The 21240-nt window shown below is 36.1% G+C and overlaps 1 protein-coding gene across 2 annotated transcripts; it reads left to right on the top strand.

The window, feature by feature from the left end:
* The first annotated feature begins 4556 nt into the window (after positions 1-4556).
* On the top strand, positions 4557-16334 carry LOC123888548 (ATP-dependent helicase BRM-like). 2 transcript variants are annotated; one of them, XM_045937624.1, is made up of 15 exons: positions 4557-5090; positions 5170-5359; positions 6544-7854; positions 8045-9358; positions 9578-9693; positions 9920-10007; positions 10097-10183; positions 10411-10503; positions 10591-10674; positions 10755-10958; positions 12036-12278; positions 12348-13901; positions 14011-14550; positions 14943-15194; positions 15363-16334. In XM_045937624.1, the coding sequence occupies exons 2-15, from the start codon at positions 5195-5197 to the stop codon at positions 15981-15983; spliced, it is 6672 nt and encodes a 2223-aa protein (XP_045793580.1). In that variant the 5' UTR covers positions 4557-5090; positions 5170-5194; the 3' UTR covers positions 15984-16334. The 2 variants fall into 2 exon arrangements, with proteins under 2 accessions (XP_045793580.1, XP_045793579.1); XM_045937623.1 differs by having other exon boundaries at positions 4650-4958.
* Positions 16335-21240: the final 4906 nt, after the last annotated feature.

Raw genomic sequence — 21240 nt, 5'->3', positions numbered from 1 at the left:
TAAAAGTTCACACGAGGTGTTTTAGGTTTGGTTTGGATCAGTTTTGAGAAATCATTCATGTAAAGATAAAATTACTTATAGTTTGATTCGGTTTTGGATGACTAATTAAAAAAATACGATTTGATCGGGTCCAATTTATCGGAGTTTAATTTGGATGATTTTTTTTTTTTGACACATAATTTGGATGAATTTTTTAAGATCCAAACTACAATTTGTTTTTTATTAAGTATTAATGTTATAAATAATACATGATAAAAAAATAGGTTTGATGGGGTATATGTTTTTTTTAATAAGAGCTTTGTCGTGTATGTGTAGGAGTGGCAAAACGGATCCAACCCGTCGGGCCGGCCCGTTTACCCCCGTCATTTTTGTTGGGTTGAGCCTAAGTTTTGAGCTCGACCACTTTAGTTGGCCCGCTCCGCCGAACTCTCGCTTAAAAAGCGGGGCGAGCACGGGGCGAAGCGGGTCGGCCCGCGAGTTGTATAAAAATATATAATTATTTTTTTTAGTAACGAAGACTATAAGATGGCCCAACCCAATAAAATACAAAACTTATTTAAAGTAAATTTAGTTTTTCTTTTCTATTCATTCTTACAACCGGTGCCAAATTTATGATTACTTGTTGCCAATTTACTCTCTTATTATCGTTCTTGCTTCTTTTTGTGTTTTTAGTCTTCATACTCGTTCTTCTTCTTCACCGGATTTCTAGTATAACTTACTTTTTTTTATTCTATTACTTGAACCAACATCACATACGGTGTGGTTCACATTTTTTTTCCGATTCATAACCCTAAATACATAGTCAAATACTTCCTTGATAATTAGAGTGATTACATACATGTTTATAAGTATATAATCAATGGACTTATGATATACTTCATTCATGATTTTGTCTCATAAGTCATAAGCTACATACATGTTTTTTGTAGCACCACAAGTGCCAAAATAAAATAAAAAACAAAAAAAACTTTTTGTTTGACGGGGCCGGTCCGCCAACTCGCTTGTCCGCCATTAAATGGGGCGAGCCGTGATTTTAGACTCGGCCACCTAAATTGGCTCGGCTCGTCCCGCTTTTAGGCGGGCTTAAGTGGGCCAAGCCTAAACGAGACGGGCTTGCCCACTTTGCCACACCCATGTCATGTGTGTATGGGGGGTTTATAAAATATTAAGGAATAATCGATTATATTTGAAACATGTGAAATAGTAAAAAATTATTAAATTAAACTAATTGAAAAATTTAAAACCAACAAATATTAAGTTAATGCAATATCTCATTCTAATACAATGCTCATATATATATATATATATATATATATATGTATGTATGTATGTATGTAGTTTAGTTTAATTTTGACAAATCAATCTAACGTTTGATCTCATCCAAAATGTTTCACCAAATGAGATCCAAAGACATTCAAATATTCAATTTTGTGCAATAATTTTTTACTATTTTTTTTGGATTGATTTACAATTTTTTTTAATTTGGATCGATTTGGATTTGACCACCCACTACTACCAATAAATAATAGATTATTTAGAAAATAATATTTCAATTATTTTTTAAAGGAATAATTTATGCAATTTAAATTTCAAAATCTTAATTATTTAAAGTGAATACATGAGTAAATATGATGCCAGATCTTTTTTTTGTTGATAAACATATAATAATATATGAAGTTAGACATTTTCTGTTGTTGATAGACACACATGATGTTAGATATTAGCTATAACACAAGAAGGGAATTGAATAATATGCATAATCTTGGAAAACTTTTGCTATATGGATCATCTTAGAAAATTATATTATGCTTGATCTTTTTTAAAAAATATTATGCGGTGATAATTTGACCCATATCCAGTTCATATATCCATAAAAGATATGCACAACGGATAGAATATTGTTGGTTATTTAGTGAATGTAGTGTTTGTAAAAACACGAACTAAGAAGTAATCTGACTGCAAAAAGGCTTATGTTTTATTGAGAAGCAAATCCTGATACTTATACGACCATAAGGTAGATAAAAAGGCAAAACATTTACTATGTAACTGATACCTAAATCAACGAGACTTAATTATTATTGTTTTTATTAACACTATGAAAAAACTCCAGAACCCATTGTAAAACAATAACTTGATAAGCTCCTCATATCATCAACACATCCAGTCCAATCATCGTTAGAATAACCAAGCAGTAACTTGACTCAACCTTATTCCGTAATCAACCGTGCCCTCGACATATCTAATTTTTTTTTAGCTGCTTGAAAATGAATTTCACTATCACAATGCATGTACCTTGATAATAAACTTACATCATACATGATATCAAGCCTAGTTGCTCTAGAATACATCAAACAACTTATTATGCATATCTACAATCTCTCATCAGCCCTTTCAGCTTGATCTTCTTTGCAAAATTTTCCATGTCTGAACACGACACCTTCATCAAAAGTTCAACAGTTCGTTCGATGTAAAATTTCATAGCCACATTTATCTTTCCAATTATTATAAATAAAATGTGTAAAACTTCAACGATACATTCTTTGTTTGTGTATATGGTCATAGTCACTTTGTTAGTTGATACTGTACATCATCTAATTCAACCTTCTTGACTTCATAAGATCACTGAGAGAGTCTTAAGATGTATTGTACTGCGCTACTTCTTTATAAATTCATGGTGTTAACTAACTTCAATGATTTACCGAATTTTATTATGTTTCTTTCCATTAAATTATTATGGGTCATGCTAAACAGTGCCCCTGGGGCACTAGTTAAGCATACTAAAAAAAGGAAACAAATGATAAAGTTAATGATGAGAGAGAATAACTTTTCACATCATTAAAACATTGAATGCACAATTTACGAGATAAAATTTCTATATTTGTATCCTTAACTAGTGTCCCGGGGGCACTGTTTAGTATTTTCCAATTATTATTTTCCTTTGCTTGCTCATATGTAATTTCTTCCAATAAAGCTATGTTTTTTTTTTGACAGCGCCAATAAAGCTATGTTACTATACTAATTAATGTGTGATTTTATCATCATACTTACACATTACACAAACACATTAATTACCTTTATGAACCTTAAAACAACTACTAGTATAACACTTTTTCACTCAGAAATGGAATGAATGTAGTTCCTTTGTGCAGTCAAATCATAGTTAGTAATCCAAAATTGTCCAATCAAAATTTAACGATTCAAATTTTAATGTAGTTTAAAATTTTTAAAATATAAAAATTTGAATCATAAAATTTGAATTGTTTAATTTTAATCGGATGACCACAATCTCATAGATTACATGCCATCATGAATACCGACTATCCTCAATTTAGATTTCCATAATTGCAATTGGGTTGGGAGGAATTTGATGTTAAAACTAGAGCTGGGTATACGGACCAAGGTCCGCGGGCCAACCCGTTTAACCCGCAGTCCGCGCGGTCTTAAGACCATCTTTTTTTGGCCCGTTTATATTTTTGCCCGTGTGAGTTGGACCGTTAAAACCGCGGGTTATGCGGGTTAAATCCGCGGGTTCGCGGGTTAGCCCGTGGCCCGCATTCTTTTTTTTTATATATATAATTAATTACAAAATTTACCATTTATAAATAATTTGGTCCATATCCAAATCCAACACTTTTAACAAAAAAAAAAAAAAAACCGTAGGGATTTCAAGTGTTACAATGGAGGCATCAAGTAGGAGTGACTATTTTCCTTCAGTTTTCAATTAGTTAATTATATACATTACTGTTTTGTTTTTGAATCGGTTGGTGGTATTAGATTTTTGGTTGTACTTTTAATATTGGTTTGGACTATTAAATTTCTTTTTTATATTTTGAACAAGTTAAAGTTCTTATTCAATATCATCTGGGTTTATTTTATGGATTTGAAGTATGTGTGGAGAAATAATTACGATAAAAACGAGTTGAATTTAATTTTAGTTGCATTATTTTTAAAGAGAAGATAGATAAACTCAATGATATATCACAAACTTTATTTATTTTTATTTGTTAGTTCAAGTTATAACATAAAATTATTAATAATATAGTTTTTTTAGCTTTTATTATATCAATATTTTACTAATTTTGTTTATTTTTTTGAAAAAAGTTTTTTTTGTAATAGTCCGCGGGTTAACCGTTTAACCCGCGGGCTTACGCGGACCGAACTCGGACTTAATTTTAAAACTCGTTTATATTTGTTGACGGGCTTGTTCGCCCCGTTTAATATGCGGGCTTATGCGGGGCGGGTTAAACGGGGCGGGCTAGCCCGCATACCCAGCTCTAGTTAAAACTGATATCCAAACCAGATTAGGCGGTCCAGTTGACCGGATTAAAAAAAAAAAACTAGAAAAGCATAAGTTTGTTCTAGTCTTATGCGTTCAATGCAACGATGCAGCATTACAACACAATTTATAGTTTATACTACAATCAATCACATCATCGTAATTGCATTCTGACTCGGTTGTAGACCCTACTACGATCGTAATATTACGGCCGAATGACGTGTCACATTAGTAAGTTTATTTTCTTACACATGACATGTCATGATTAATGAAAAAAATTACTGCTAATAATGTGACATAAAAGTTTTAGATATGTAGTAGTAATTTTGATTGATATGAAAGAGAGGGTTAAGATGAATTGCTACGTTGGGTAAATCTTTAACCGTAGTTTGTAGCTGATTTTCATGGCCACGTATAAACGACGCAGATCACTGAACAAGAGAACCCTTTTTCTTCACCAAACCTCAGGAGAATATTTTACTTTTTTTTTTTTTTTTTTTTTTATATCCTGAACAAAAATTGAAAACGAAAGTTGAAAATAAAATAAAATTTTCCCCTTAGGGTTTGACTGTGTAATTGCGAAATCGCGTGTGGAATAATCGATTCCGTCAACTTCGGTTTTCTGCGGTGAAAGATCCTTCCTCAATTGCACCGAAAGTCGCGGATTCTAGAGAGAGAAAAAGTAGGTGTCAGTATCAGCAGCTAGAGAGAGAAAATTGGTGTTGTCATCATTTTTTGAACGTTGCGATCGGAGGGAAAATAATGCGTTTTTCTTGAATTTGATAGGGATTTTTTAAGTTTATTGCATTTTAGGGTAATTCTGTTTTGTTCAAAGTTTGAATTATTTTTCTCACTGGGAGTGATCTCAATTTTGCTGATTTTTGGTAATGTAGGTGGTGGTTAATTTTGTGTGACTGAATGCAATCTGGCGGCGCCGGCAGCGGTGGGCCCGGCCGGAATCCGGCAGGGAGGGCAGCGTCGACGTCGTCAGCGTCGCCGTCTTCTTTGTCTTTGGCGGCCTCTCACAATGGACTGGACTCATTGCAGCAGCAGCAGCAGCAGATGATAGGTTCTTCTAGACAGGTATGAATTTTGAATTGTTTTAGCTGAATTTTTGTGATATAATTTGGTAGAATGTGTGTTACTCTACAAGTTCTTCTGCATGGTTGGTTGTTCTGGTAATTCAGTTGTGTCAGATTTTTCAAACAAATTATTGGCTTTGGAATTGAGAATGTTTTGCATTTAATACTCTTGGTGATGGAATTTAATTAAAGGAATGTTTTCAGCTAATTGGTTGGAATTTTGTACTGCTAGGGTTTTCACTTCTACTCTAGCTTCCTTTTGAACACACTCAACAGCTTGCACTTTTCTGTTGACTTTGAATTTTTAGTAATTAATTGGTCTTTGGCTTTAATTTCTGTTCATATCTGATGCTCAATTATAGCAATTATAACTCTATTCTGATTATTTTATTATTTTCTGAGGTTTTTTGAGGGAATTTCCTTTTAGATTTCATGTAACATTAGGGTAATAAAACTTGGGTTTGTGTTTTTGTTTAATGAACTCCGTTTTTTATCTTTTAGATTAATATTGGCTTTTGGATCCCCCCTTGCCCTTTCTTTTTCTCTTAACTATATAGGTTTGAAAACATTGATTGGTTGTCGATTGTAACCAAACATGATATACTTGCAGCTTGCTAAAAAGTGTTGCTTCATCATCTTCTGTGAATTGTCAATTTGTCTTAATTTCGTCATCTTCTGTTATTATTAGTAAAAATGTTTGATGCCAATAATTGAGATCGTCTGTTTCTTCTTTGACTTACAGTTTTCTATCAAATGCAGTCTTAATGGAAAAATCATCATTATATCATCTTTCTCAATATGGTGCGATCATTAATATATGAATGATTTCTTTATGTTATGTGGTTGTCGAACTTAAGAAATCCGATTTCACAGCTATAGAACTTAAGCAGAGGACACAGTTCTGTTTTTTCCTATGTATATTACCTTTCATAGACCCTGCGTTAGTCTTCAAATTTTGATAATGCCTTTTAGGATATGAATTATGAAGTCAAAAGCGGGGTTGTAGGTTTTGGGAACTAAATTAGCTTCTATTATACTTGACTAGTAATTGTCTACTCGTGTTGTCTTGAGATCTACGAAATCCACATTGCGATCTAAGTTATAATAATTCATGTTTTTTTAACCTTGAGTCATAATTTGTGCTGTGGAATGATGATATTTTCTCAATTGTATATATATATGCAGTCATTTCAACAGCAACTGCTTAGAAAACCTGAAGGGAGCGAAGCAGTGCTGCCATATCAAGCAGGGCTTCAAGGACTATTTGGGAATACAAATTACTCATCTCCTACTGCTATGCAATTGCCTCAGCAGTCTCGGAAATTTAGTGATTTAGCTCAGCATGGACCCAACCAGGGTCAAGGCATTGAGCAACAAATGCTAAATCCTGCCCAACAAGCTTACTATCAATATGCTCTCCAGAGTTCTCAACAAAAGTCTGCTTTGGCAATGCAGCAATCTAAAATGGAAATGTCAGGCCCCACATCTGTTAAGGATCAAGAAATGCGAATGGGGAATTTTAAATTGCAGGACCTTATGTCTATGCAGGCAGGGAATCATGGCCAAGGATCATCTTCTAGGAATTCATCTGAACATTTTTCTCTTGGTGAAAAGCGGATAGAGCAAGGGCAACAGCTAGCTCCTGATAAGAAAAATGAAGCAAAGCAATCAACTCATGGACCAGCCATTGGACACTTGATGCCGGGGAATATTATAAGGCCTGTGCAAGCACCAGCAGCTCAGCATAGCATCCCAAATGCTATGAACAACCAAATTGCTATGTCTTCTCAACTCCAAGCTATGCAGGCATGGGTGCATGAACGGAACATTGATCTATCACAACCTGCTAATGCTAACTTAGTGGCTCAGTTCATTCCCTTGATGCAATCAAGGATGGTTCAACAACCAAAGGAAAACAATACTAACATTGGTGCTCAGTCATCTTCTGTCCCCGTTTCAAACCAGCAGGTTACTTCTCCGGCAGTTGTAAGTGAGGGATCTGCTCGTGCTAATTCATCTAGTGATGTGTCTGAACAGGCAGTTTCTGCGAAAGCCAAGCAGTCCGTTCCACCCATCCATTTGGGCTTACCCATCAGTACTGGTGTGGCTAGTAACTCCAGTGACATGGCAGTGCAGCAATTCAGTCTTCATGGTAGAGATGCTCAAGGATCTTCAAAGCAGTCCGTTGTAGTTGGAAATGGAATGCCTTTTATGAATCCACAGCAGTCTTCTGCAAACATGAATTTAGGTGCAGATAGTTCTTTGATTGCAAAAGCTTCATCATCTGGATCTGGTCCGGAACCTGCAAAAATGCAGTATATCAGACAATTAAACCAACATGCTTCCCAGGTTGGAGGGCTAACAAAGGAAGGGGGCACCGGAAATTACACCAAACCTCAAGGGGCACCGTCTCAGACGCCTCAAAAAGTAAATGGTTTTACCAAGCATCAGCTTCATGTTCTTAAAGCACAGATACTCGCATTTAGGCGGCTGAAGGTTAATGTCTGCCTCCATTGAATTTTCTCCTGGTTTCTATTTCAGTTGTGATCATATCCCTTTATTTCTCATTGTCTATGGTTGTCTTCTAATGCTTGCCTACTTTTTGTGTTTATATAGGACAGAAATTTACTATATAATATCTGATGTAGATTGCGCTCACTAATATTGTTTTTCTGTTGGTTGATAGAAAGGAGAAGGTACACTTCCCCAAGAACTTCTTCAGGCCATTATTCCACCACCTCTTGATATGCAAGTGCAGCAGCCAATTCACTCTGCAGGAAGACTGAATCAACACAAATCTGTTGGAAATACTGTGGCAGAACAACCAAGGCAGAATGAATCCAATGCCAAGGATTCACAACCTATCACATCTATTGTTGGGAATTCTTCAAAGCAGGAAACTCTTGTAAGAGATCAGAAATCCACTGGAGCAGCAGTTCATATGCAACCTACGCCTCCTGTGACAAAGGGCTCTGCTGGAAAGGAAGAGCAGCAATCCGTTGGATCCTCTGCTAAGTCAGACCAGGAAAGTGAACATGGGATTAACAGAGCTCCTATTAGAAATGAGTTGGCATTAGATAAGGGAAAGGCTGTTGCCTCCCAGGCTTCGGTAACTGACACTGCACAGAGTAATAAACCTGCACAATCAAGCACTGTTGCCCAGCCAAAGGATTCAGGACCCACCAAAAAATATTATGGGCCCTTATTTGATTTTCCTTTCTTCACTAGGAAACAAGATTCCTTTGGGTCATCAATGATGGCAAACAACAACAATAATTTGTCACTGGCATATGATGTAAAAGAGCTTCTTTACGAGGAGGGCATGGAAGTCTTTGCCAAGAGAAGGACGGAGAGTTTAAAGAAGATTGAAGGATTACTTGCGGTAAATTTAGAAAGGAAAAGAATTAGGCCAGATCTTGTGTTGAGGTTGCAAATTGAAGAGAAAAAACTCCGCCTTTTAGATCTTCAGGCACGATTAAGAGATGAGATTGATCAACAGCAACAAGAGATAATGGCAATGCCAGATAGGCCATATCGCAAGTTTGTTAGGCTGTGTGAACGGCAGCGGGTAGAACTCGCTAGACAAGTGCAGGCATCCCGGAAAGCTTTTAGGGAGAAGCAACTGAAATCTATATTCCAGTGGCGCAAGAAGCTTCTTGAAGTTCACTGGGCCATTCGTGACGCTCGTACTGCTCGCAACAGAGGGGTTGCCAAATATCATGAGAAGATGTTGAAAGAGTTCTCAAAACATAAGGATGATGACAGGAATAAGAGAATGGAAGCCTTAAAAAACAACGATGTTGACAGATATAGGGAGATGTTGCTGGAACAACAGACTAGCCTTCCAGGTGATGCTGCGGAGAGATACAATGTACTTTCAACTTTCTTAACCCAGACTGAAGAGTATCTCCAAAAATTAGGAAGTAAGATAACTTCTGCCAAAACCCAACAGGAAGTGGAAGAGGTAGCAGAAGCTGCAGCAGCTGCCGCACGATTACAGGCATGATTCATTATTCTCCCCTCTCCCTGAAATTAATAAAGAAAAGGAAAACTCCAGTGGCCTTAGAGAAACCTTTTACATTTGTTTGCTTTTGATTTTTTTTTTCCATACAATTCATTTTTGAAGTTTCTGTTCTAGATGTTTTCTAATGTAACATTTAAAACTTCTTTTTGAAATCATGTATTAATTATTGATCCATTATTTATTTTGTGATTAAAGGGTCTTTCTGAAGAAGAAGTCAGAGCTGCAGCAGCTTGTGCTGGAGAGGAAGTGATGATTAGAAATCGTTTTATGGAGATGAATGCTCCAAAAGATGGCTCGTCTTCTGTCAGCAAGTGAGTTTTGTTGAATTTTTTTGTGTGCATCTCTAGTTTTACGTTTCTGGCACAAGAATGATTTAGGTCAGGTGTATTGTAGTACTGGCTTTTGGCTTGAAATTTACCAATACCTTTTTATAAATTTTTGAATGATATATTATTGTTGAATCAATTTTTTTAAACATTTTATTGGTCATATAATATGTCTGATTCTTGCTGGTTTCCATCGCTGGCCACATACCAGGTATTACAACCTTGCTCATGCTGTTAATGAAAAAGTTTTTAGGCAACCATCAATGTTGCGGGCTGGAACACTGAGAGAGTATCAGATTGTAGGTTTCTACAGTTAGTGAAGTTGTTCGTAATTTCTTCTTATTGTCTTTGAGTAAGTTTTTAAGTATATGTCATGTTACTTTTGAAGGTTGGATTGCAATGGATGCTTTCCTTGTATAACAACAAATTAAATGGAATTTTGGCTGATGAGATGGGTCTTGGCAAAACAGTCCAGGTTAGTATAATGTTTTGCTGTGTCCTCTTCCCTTAAACTGGGAGTGACCTCTATTATGTTTTTTTTAACCGAGTGTTTTTACACTTAATATTGAAATTCATTATGTCATACGTGGGAGATGTAAGAAGATTACTCTTCTGTTTTTAAATGTTATTTAAAGGGTATACATAACTACTGTGTTAATTGTGTGCACCTCCTGTCAACTAAAATATATCTTCCTTGTCCAGGTTATGGCGTTGATTGCCTACTTAATGGAATTTAAAGGAAACTATGGCCCACATCTTATAATAGTTCCAAATGCCGTTTTGGTTAACTGGAAGGTGAGTTTCAACCCATTCATTTCAACATTATTCCTTTTCTTTGTGATTAAGTGTGCCTTTAACCCAAAAATTTCATTGACCCTGCAGAGTGAATTGCATACATGGTTACCATCTGTGTCATGCATTTTTTATGTTGGAACAAAGGATCATCGGTCAAAATTATTTTCTCAAGTAAGTGTGCCCCAACCTATTGATGTAAAGTTGTATACTGTTAGGAGTAATTCAATCAGCACTAAGTGTTATATTTGCAGGAGGTTATGGCTATGAAATTTAATGTCCTTGTGACTACTTATGAGTTCATCATGTATGACCGAGCAAAGCTTTCAAAAATTGATTGGAGGTATATCATAATTGATGAAGCTCAGAGAATGAAGGATAGAGAGTCAGTTTTAGCTCGTGATCTTGATAGATATCGGTGTCACAGACGCCTGCTTCTGACAGGAACACCTTTACAGGTCTGTTCTGTTCTGCTTAGATATGATATGCATTATTGCTGTAGTTTCCCTTAAACTCGTAGAATGTTTTATACCCCAATTGAACCAAACATTACCATATCTTAAAATTTCCAGATTTCCGTTATGCTGTGCAGCTTGTTCTTCTCTTGGGAACTAATAGAAATATTTAAATCATTCATATGTCTTCACCATATAGCCTAAGCTTTTTGGAAAATCGGTGGTATCAAATCCTCTATTCCCAAGAGGTCATAAGATTTAAGTTTTTCTACCGGCCCTGTTCTAGTGTTCTTCTAAATAAAGTCGAAATTCAGCACATAATAGAATGGGCCTGTGTATTGTCCACATGTGATGTCCAAAGTGCTCTTCTATGAGGGGGCGTATTGAAGATATTTAAAAACCATTCATATGCTTCCACCTAGTAGCTTAGGCTTTTCAGCATGGTGTTTGACGTTATTGGAATTTTCTTTGTTCTTCAACTTCTTAAATATTTGCAAAGACACTAGTAAGAGGGCACTGTGAATGGGTACTGCTAGGTTATTTAACTTGCTGAGCTATGAATTAAGAATTACTTGCATGCATTCGACCATCTACAAATCACAACATTTTTCAGAAGCTGGAGAATAATATATTATTCATTTATATGAGTAGTTTTATTTATTTAATTTTTTTTTTTTTTTGAGTGAGGAGTAAAACTTAAATTATCCGCATAAGGCTAGACATAGGCTTTGCCGAGCTCAAGTCCTAGTCTTGCCATGCCTGCCTGATTGCTGATGCTAAGATGTGGTTTGAGGCTTTTAGCCAATTAGCAGTTATTATGGTTCATTTAGTTTACAGTCAGATATTAACTTTGGGGTCAAGTATTTATATCATATTATGTTAATGGCAGCTTTGGCTGTTTAGTTGTTACTGGATTGTAGTCAAACTTCTCTGACTAGTAATTCATAATTTTAACGAGTCTTTGTTTATAAGATTTGTAAGTTAATGTTTAAAATATTAACTCTTGTTCTATATGTTAATTTCATGTAGATGTCAGTTTGCTGATCGATGAAATTGTTAATGGTTTAATTTTCTCTGCAGAATGATTTGAAGGAACTTTGGTCACTTTTAAATCTACTTCTTCCCGAGGTTTTTGACAATAAGAAAGCCTTCAATGATTGGTTCTCGAAACCATTTCAAAAGGAAGATCCCAACCAAAATGGAGAGGATGATTGGCTTGAGACAGAGAAGAAAGTTATCATTATCCATCGGCTTCATCAGATTCTTGAGCCTTTCATGCTCAGGCGTCGTGTTGAAGAGGTTGAAGGCTCGCTACCTCCAAAGGTTTGACTTGAACTCTTAACCTTTTATTCTACTTTGTGGCATAATCCTGACACCAGTGCTGGACTGCAGGTATCCATAGTTTTACGATGTAGAATGTCAGCCTTCCAGAGTGCCATTTATGACTGGATTAAATCAACTGGAACCCTTCGTCTTAATCCTGAGGATGAGAAACGTCGGATGGAGAAAAGTCCGCTCTACCAGGCAAAGCAGTATAAAACTTTAAATAACAGATGCATGGAGCTACGTAAAACTTGCAATCATCCATTGCTAAACTACCCATTCTTTAGTGACCTATCTAAAGATTTTATGGTAAAATGTTGTGGGAAATTATGGATGCTGGATAGGATTCTCATGAAACTTCAAAGAACTGGACATCGAGTTCTGCTGTTCAGTACCATGACAAAACTCCTAGACATATTGGAAGAGTACCTGCAATGGCGAAGACTTGTATACAGAAGAATTGATGGTACAACAGCTTTAGAAGATCGTGAATCAGCTATCGTGGACTTCAATAGCCCTAATTCTGACTGTTTCATCTTCTTGCTTAGTATTCGGGCTGCTGGGAGAGGCCTTAACCTTCAGTCTGCTGATACAGTTGTCATTTATGATCCTGACCCGAACCCTAAAAATGAGGAGCAGGCTGTGGCCAGAGCTCATCGCATTGGACAAAAAAGGGAAGTCAAAGTTATCTACATGGAAGCTGTTGTTGACAAAATCTCTAGCCATCAGAAGGAGGATGAACTGAGAAATAGAGGTACTATTGATATGGAGGACGAGCTTGCAGGTAAGGATCGTTATGTAGGATCCATTGAGAGTCTCATAAGGAGTAATATTCAACAATATAAGATAGATATGGCTGATGAGGTTATTAATGCTGGACGTTTTGATCAAAGGACAACACATGAAGAGAGACGTTTGACTTTGGAGACATTATTGCACGATGAAGAAAGGTGTCAAGAAACTGTGCATGATGTTCCTTCACTGGAGGAGGTAAATCGCATGATTGCTAGGAATGAAGAAGAAGTTGAATTGTTTGATCAAATGGATGAAGAAGAGGATTGGCTTGAGGAGATGACTCAGTATGATCAGGTGCCTAAGTGGCTTCGAGCCAGTACAAGAGAAGTGAATGCTGCTATTGCTGCTTCGTCAAAAAGACCATCAAAGAAGAACACTTTATCGGGTGGTAATGTTGGCTTGGAATCCAGTGAAGTGGTTTCTGAAAGGAGAAGGGGGCGACCAAATGGAAAAAATCCTAATTATAAAGAGTTGGAAGATGAAATTGAAGAATCTTCTGAAGAAATCTCTGAAGACAGAAATGAAGATTCTGCACATGATGAAGGGGAGATTGGAGAGTTTGAAGATGATGGGTATAGTGGGGCTGATGTAGCTCAACACATGGATAAATATAAGTCGGAAGATGTTACTCCTTCTGATGCTGAATATGAATTTCCTCAGTCTTTAGGAGGTGCTGGAAGTAATCATGTGGTTGAAGAAGGTGGATCTTCAGCATCATCTGCAGACGGTCAAAGATTGACACAAACAGTGTCGCCATCGGTTTCTTCTCGGAAATTTGGTTCCCTGTCTGCACTGGATGCCAAGCCAAGATCGGTCTCAAAAAGGACGGTATGCTGCTTTATTTTGTATTTTAAATTTTAAATATTTTATTCTTTTGTCAGGTGGTTTGTTTTGTTCTATTACATTCTTATTAATATCTTCTGATAACCTTTACCAGGCAGATGAGTTAGAGGAAGGGGAAATTGCAGTATCTGGTGAATCTCACATGCATCACCAACAGTCAGGAAGTTGGATTCATGATCGTGATGAAGGTGAGGAAGAACAAGTTTTGCAGAAACCCAAGATTAAACGTAAACGTAGTCTTCGTGTTCGGCCTCGTCATACCATGGAAAGGCCTGAGGATAAGTCTGGCCGTGAGATGGTATCTCTTCAACGTGGAGAATCATCTCTTTTACGACGCAATAAATATCCATTGCAAACAAGGATGGATCCAGAATCAAAACCATTTGGAGATTCCAGTTCCAGCAAGCATGATGCGAATGAATCAATATTAAAAAACAAGCGAAAGTTACCTTCAAGAAAAGTAGCTAATGCATCCAAATTACATGTCCCACCTAAGTTCAGTCGTTTGAATTACACATCCGCTCCTTCGGAAGATAATGTTGAGCACTCTAGAGAAAGTTGGAAGGGGAAGCCTAACAATTTATGTGGATCTTCAGCTCATGGCACTAAAATGACTGAAATTATCAAGAGAGGGGTATGCGTCATTAAGTAATCAATGTTGTGTTTACTTTTCTGCATCTATCTTAAGTTATTGTTTTCCTGATTGGAATTGATCTTATTGAAAGTTTTAAGGACTTCCAACAGAAGTCCTTACTAATCTTACACAAAATTATAATAAAATATTACAAATAAGTTTTTGGGTATCTGATCACAGGTTTCTTTACCAGATGGTCATGTAACCCTGTAAATATTACTTAATTTGTTCTGTTTTTCACCAAAACTTTCTGTTGGCTATGCAAATTGTAATCTCACCTTTATTTTAACCTTTATGTTGAATAATCTATTTGGATATGTTTCCTGTCATTGTTTTGTCTTCCTGCTCACTAACTGAAAGTATACAAATTCATACAACTTATGTACTTGCAGTGCAAAAATGTAATTAGCAGGCTCCAAAGGAGAATAGACAAGGAAGGCCAACAAATTGTACCTTTGCTGACAGATTTATGGAAGAGGATTGAGAATTCTGGGTTTGCAGGTGGTACTGGGAACAATCTCTTGGATTTAAGAAAGATTGACCAGCGAATTGATAGATTGGACTACAGCGGAGTAATGGAGCTTGTTTTTGATGTGCAATTCATGTTGAAGAATGCAATGCATTTCTATGGGTACTCATACGAGGTGAGATTTCTTATCATTGTTCAAAATGGCTTTAGCCGAAACATAAATTGATTAATTATATTTTGTATGGCTGTCGAATATTGATAAATTGATAATGACACTAGGATTGTTTATATATGATCTCTATTTTTGCAAAGGTTAAAACTTCCGAGTCATCATTATTCACAGGTAAGATCTGAAGCAAGGAAGGTTCATGATCTCTTCTTTGACATCTTGAAAATTGCATTTTCCGATATTGACTTCGGAGAAGCAAGAAGTGCACTTTCTTTTTCTAGTCAAATTTCTGCCAGCACTGTAGCATCCCCAAGGCAAGTGACTGTTGGTCCAAGCAATAAGAGAAAGAGAGGGAAGACTGATGAGGAGACTGATCCATTCCATACACAAAAGCCGCTGCGGCGTGGATCCACTTCCAATGGCGAAAGTGGCAGGATCAAAGTCCAATTGCCACAGAAGGTATCAAGAACTGGAAGTGGTAGTGGCAGTGCCAGGGAGCAACTTCAACAGGATAGCCCTTCGCTGCTGGTTCACCCAGGTGAACTTGTTGTATGCAAGAAGAAAAGGAATGGGAGGGAAAAATCATCGGTGAAGCCAAGGATTGGATCATCTGGTCCTATTTCACCACCTAGCATGGTTCCAGCTATGAGAAGTCCAACTTCAGGGTCAGGTTCTTCTACCTCTAGGGCTGGCAATGCACAGAGACCAAATGGGTCTGGCTTGTCATTTGGATGGGCAAAACCCGTGAAACGGATGAGAACAGATTCTGGGAAGAGGAGACCGAGTCAAATGTAGATTTTTCAAGTGATACAAAGGATGGTATATAATTGGAAACATTGCTGTTAGTTTCAGGAAAGAATTTTAGTTGCCCTTATTATCATCCATTGATAGAGTTGTTCAGCATAAACTGTTAATAATATAGATAGAGTTAGGTCGGTCCTTTGTATTGTAGAGCTACCTTCAATGGGGTTATATTACAGGTGATTAAATTTTTTGATTGGGTATATGCTGCATCTTGCAGGAACTGCTTTTACCTTAGATATATCTGCTGAATCTCTTGTGTACAGTAACTTGCTGGTTCATATTAGTCCATTCAAGGACAAGGATTAATAATTAGTTTCTATATAGTCCTGTTTTTCCCCCATAGACAACAAACCGTTCCAAACTATTATTATATATGCTTTAGATATTATTTTTTTTTTACTGAAATTTCAATTTCTTTTTGACACGTGTGTGTTTATATATACAGGGATAGGATCGAAAGTTAGTTTGTGTTTATATACATAGGGATAGGGATAGGATCGAAAGTTAGTTTAACACCCAAATTTCATCCCTTCATTTTATTTAATCCAAAGACCTAAAACTATTTTGACAAAATTAAATATTTTCAGATTTGTCTCAATCTTTCCCTATGTATAGTAGATTTTTCTTCATAACATAAAGAGAGTCATAAATTCATAATCACCAGCGCTTGTTCATACCATGTTGTCCATCAATATTTCCCCTCAATCTATAATGAAAACTTCTTGCTCTTCTACAAAGCCATGCAATTTTTATTTGAAACTCGTCAATTATGTCAAAAGCAAATTGAAATTCAAAACATCAAGGATCGGATTCAAGCATTTTTTTTTCATAGTTTTTGTTTGCTACTAATACTTAAATATGGTTTTTTTTTTTTTGACAAAATATACTTAAATATGGTTATTAACAAAGAAAGGAGAAAAATAGATTATTGTTATGGATAATTAAGTTAGTGACTTAGTGCATGTACATCCTTGATCTTCCATTTTATTATAATAACTCCCAATTAGTGAGTGGTCTTTAAATGTCTTTGATCTTTCACTTATTTATTTGTGTCATATAAATATGACTCTTGTTTTAGTGTAAAGACACACACACGAAGAGAATAATACAAAGCTCTCATCTTCTTTATCTCTATTTTCTAGCTCTCGAAGTTTATTTCTAACACGTTATCAGCGCGGAGCTCTAACAACATCTTGAGGTAATATTGGTTCATCCTTGTTTTTTATATTACTTGAAATGTTATATGTTAGTTTGTAGAGGTAATATTAATTCATGCTTGTTCTTGATATTACTTGTAATGTTGTATGGTTATTTGTGACCTAACTACGATGACCTTATCAAAAAAGGATTAAGTGGCTCTGATCATTAATTGCTCTCTTCTCACAAGATGCTAGGTTCTACTGTGTGTGGATAAAAACCATCGTAAGATCTAAAGATATTTTCAATCTTTTTGCACTATTCTCTTTAGATTGCTCACTAATATGGTCAATAAAATCAAAGTACATTGAGCATAATTTTTTCCTTTTAATTTTAGAGAAGGCACATTCATAAATAATGACATGGAGAGCCAGAGTATTTGTTGGTTGAACTGCTGTGTGTATTGAATAAATCATTTATTCATGCAGATTAGTAACAGTATGATGGATATATTATGACATTTAGTACAATTACTTTTCCCTAAGTATTTTTTATAATCTAATTTACTTCTATTAAGTTTACTTTATCAACAAATTGAAGTAGTGTTCTACATTGTTTTCAACCACCTTTTTCTAAGAGATGTTCTTCTGCTATATGTATGGTATGATCTAGAATTAGTAGTCAGTTTGTGTATGGTGGCCTTGCTTTTAGAAAAAAAGGCAAAAACAGATTCCAAAAACAAAATCGCAGAAACACATCCTGAGCTCCCTCACCTCTTCAAACAAATCTCAGGTTCCACATTCCATTCATAGAACAAGCACGGAGAAGCTTTGGATTTTCCTATCCACCATTTCCAAGACGCGATTTTAACTTCATCCACCAAGCCTGCCAAATCCGCAACACCATTATAAAAAATAATACTATTTCGGTGTCTCCAAATAACCCAAATAACCGCATTCCATATCATAGTAAGACCTTGGCGCAATTGTTTACACCCGGGAGTTGTTGCAAAGAAATTCAGCAGCGACAAAGCAAGAAATGTAATCCCAACCAAGCACAAACTCTATGCCATACCTGTGTTATACCACTGCAGTACAGGAACAAATGAGTCACTGTTTCTGCACATTGACCACAAAACACACAGCGTTGATCACCGTCCTCTTGGATAATACGACGTTTGTACAAATTCACTCTAGTTGGAACTCTATCATGCAGAAGCATCCAAGCAAAACCCGATACCTTAGACGGAGTCGGACCCTTCCAAATAGCTTTGAAGGCTAATCGCTCCTCATTAGGCATAGCATAGCATCCCTGGGAATAATCAAATTCAACAAATTCAACACCAGACCATAAGTAGATCTTACAGTGAACTCTTCACCCTTCTCCGGTCTCCAGCCCCAACAATCAGTCACTGATGACAGAGTTATTGGATTTAGAATCAATAAAAGCTCATCAAGCAAAGTAACTTCCCAAACTAACAGTCTTCGACGCCAAATAAAATTCCACACAGCTGCAACGTTCGAATTCCTCAGACTCGCAACTGATGCTTCCTTCTGCATTGAGATAGAGAATAATCTCGGGAAACGATCGCGTAACGAAACATCTCCCACCCATATATCCTCCCAAAAACTTGTTTGTTCTCCATTACCCATCTTTCTAACCACATGATCAGAAAACCAATTATGATCAAGATTAGTACCGATCGAGCAAATATCTCTCCACCAAGATGAGGAGAACCAAGGTTTACACTCTTTCACCCAAATCAACCTTTCCATTTGCCGCATTCCCGTATTTTTCCCTAATAACATCTTTCCACAGCAAATGATCATCCTTTAGCAGTCTCCAACGCCATTTGGACAACAAACTAATATTCACCGCTCTAATATCTCTAACTCCTAACCCTCCACAACTTCTCGGTTGACAAACCACATCCCATTTGACCCAATTAATCCGTTTCCTTCCTCCTCTTAGACCGAGTATGATAACTCCAAGGCTGCACGAAATCCATAGATTTTGTTTTTTAGTTATCTTAGAGCCTCTTCTTCGGCATTTATACTCGTTCTAGATGTCCATGCTTTTCTTATCTTCTCCATATCATCAAGAACTACTTGTGGTAAAGCAGACTGCTGCAAAATAGTTTGAGTTTGAGCTACTAGTGCCTCTTCCAAGTCAGAAACTAACTCCGACATATATTTGGATCTATAGTCTGTATATTATTCTATGCAGTACCGCTATGAACCTGCACTATTTCATCTTCTAGGACTTCTCAGCTGAATTGTTTGTTGGAGTCTCATCTACATTAGGAACATTAACACCTGAAAACTGAATGTTTTGTTCCTTTTGTGTCTCATGATCCTTCTGATTCATTGGAGGACGCATGTCTTCCTGCTGTAACTGATCAACACTAATAACCTCCCCATCAACAATGGTTCTTAGTGTATTGGAATCCATAAATCATAAAAGAGGATTATTATCAAAACAATTGTGAGTAGATACATTTTTTATTCCATGCACATGCACGGCTGATTGATCAATAGAACCAACAATAATAACAACTTCAGCGTGATGATTTTTTTATTGTAAAGATATGTAATTCTTGATATATCTTTAAATATATAGATATGTTATAATTTTGTAATTTGATTTGATGTTTATTTATTTCCTATGAGTCTTGTAAGTATTCAATAGTCCACTTTGAAGGCCTGTCACGGCCGTGACAGTGTATGCTGATGCAAAGAATCAGTTTTTATCTCTTTGTTTTTCCTCATTATGGCCATTTAACCTTTTTCAACTCATAAGCTAGTGAAGAGCCACAAAATTGCCATCACTTGTGGCTATATAAAGAGCCCTCCTCTCATGTAAAACACATATGCACTCTCTTGTAAACATTGCATATCACTAAATAAAGTTTTCTCTTTTATTTTCTTTGTTCTATGTTTTTAATTGTCTTGTGAATATAATGATCAATATATTCACAAATTCTCAGTCTCAAAAATCCTTTTTCTCTCACTTTCTCTTCAATCTTTAGAAAAACATTCAAAGCTCTTGAGTGATATTGTTCTATGGTGAGGAATTCGACTAACATTGAAAATTTTGAGTGATTTGAATAGGTGCAGATCTTGATTGTTGGAATAACATCAAGGATCATAGGGTAAAAAGAGGTGGATCTTCTTCTCAATCAAGGCGTGATTGGGTTTCTCTCAAGATCAAAGTTCAATGAAATGGATGGATTTTTGTAGTTGAATTGAAAGAAATTCAAGGTTGAGTTGTCCCAAGAAATTCACAAAGAAGAACATTAGAAGACTTTGATGGTTTTATTCAAGCTTCAAGGTGCAAGTTATTGAAGCCAAAAAAAGGAGTAAAATCAAGGGTTTAGGCTTAGTATTTTAGTGATAATCTTGTAGCTTGAAATTCATTGTAAAGAATCCATTGTAAGACTTGCATTCAATAATTGGAATGTTTCACCAGTGGTTTGACACCATGTGGAGAACGAAGACCTAGCCGGAAGTGAGGACGAAAGGGTGGATCTCTATAAATCGGTTGTCTTTTCTCTCCCTAATATCCTTAATTTTGCATATTGAATTTGATTAGAATTAGTATAATTGGTAAAATTTGCAAAGAGATTGATTTGAATCACACTTAGTTTTCAACTAGTTTTGAACCAAAATTGTGTTACAAAATTGTTAAAGGTTGAAGGTTAACACAATTTTCTTGATATCATGACAAAGTGAATGAAAAAAATGGTGGCAAGAACAAGTGCAAATCGAAGTTTAAGGTTATGACTCCAACTACCTATGAATTAATAGGAGCTAAGGCAGAATCTATGTACCGAAAGTCTACAGTCGAATATTTTTCTTCAAATCTCACGAAAAAGTGAATGGAAAAAATTGGTGCCAAGAACAAGTGCATAATCAAAGCTTTAAGGTTCTCATGTCTTTTTTATAAGACACGACTCACTTGTTAGGTTCATTGAATATTTGATAGGTTCCATGTAGAGTAATGAGGCTCATGAGTTTCACCCAATTATAGAGTGCATGTATGAGTGTTGTTAGCGCTCCCCGTATCCCATCACATTATTCTCATGTCTTCTATACTTCTATGATAAGCATTC

Source organism: Trifolium pratense, linkage group LG6 (genome assembly GCF_020283565.1).
Source record: "Trifolium pratense cultivar HEN17-A07 linkage group LG6, ARS_RC_1.1, whole genome shotgun sequence".
Classification (NCBI taxonomy): Eukaryota; Viridiplantae; Streptophyta; class Magnoliopsida; order Fabales; family Fabaceae; genus Trifolium; species Trifolium pratense.
This window is presented reverse-complemented; position numbering and strand designations above follow the sequence as displayed.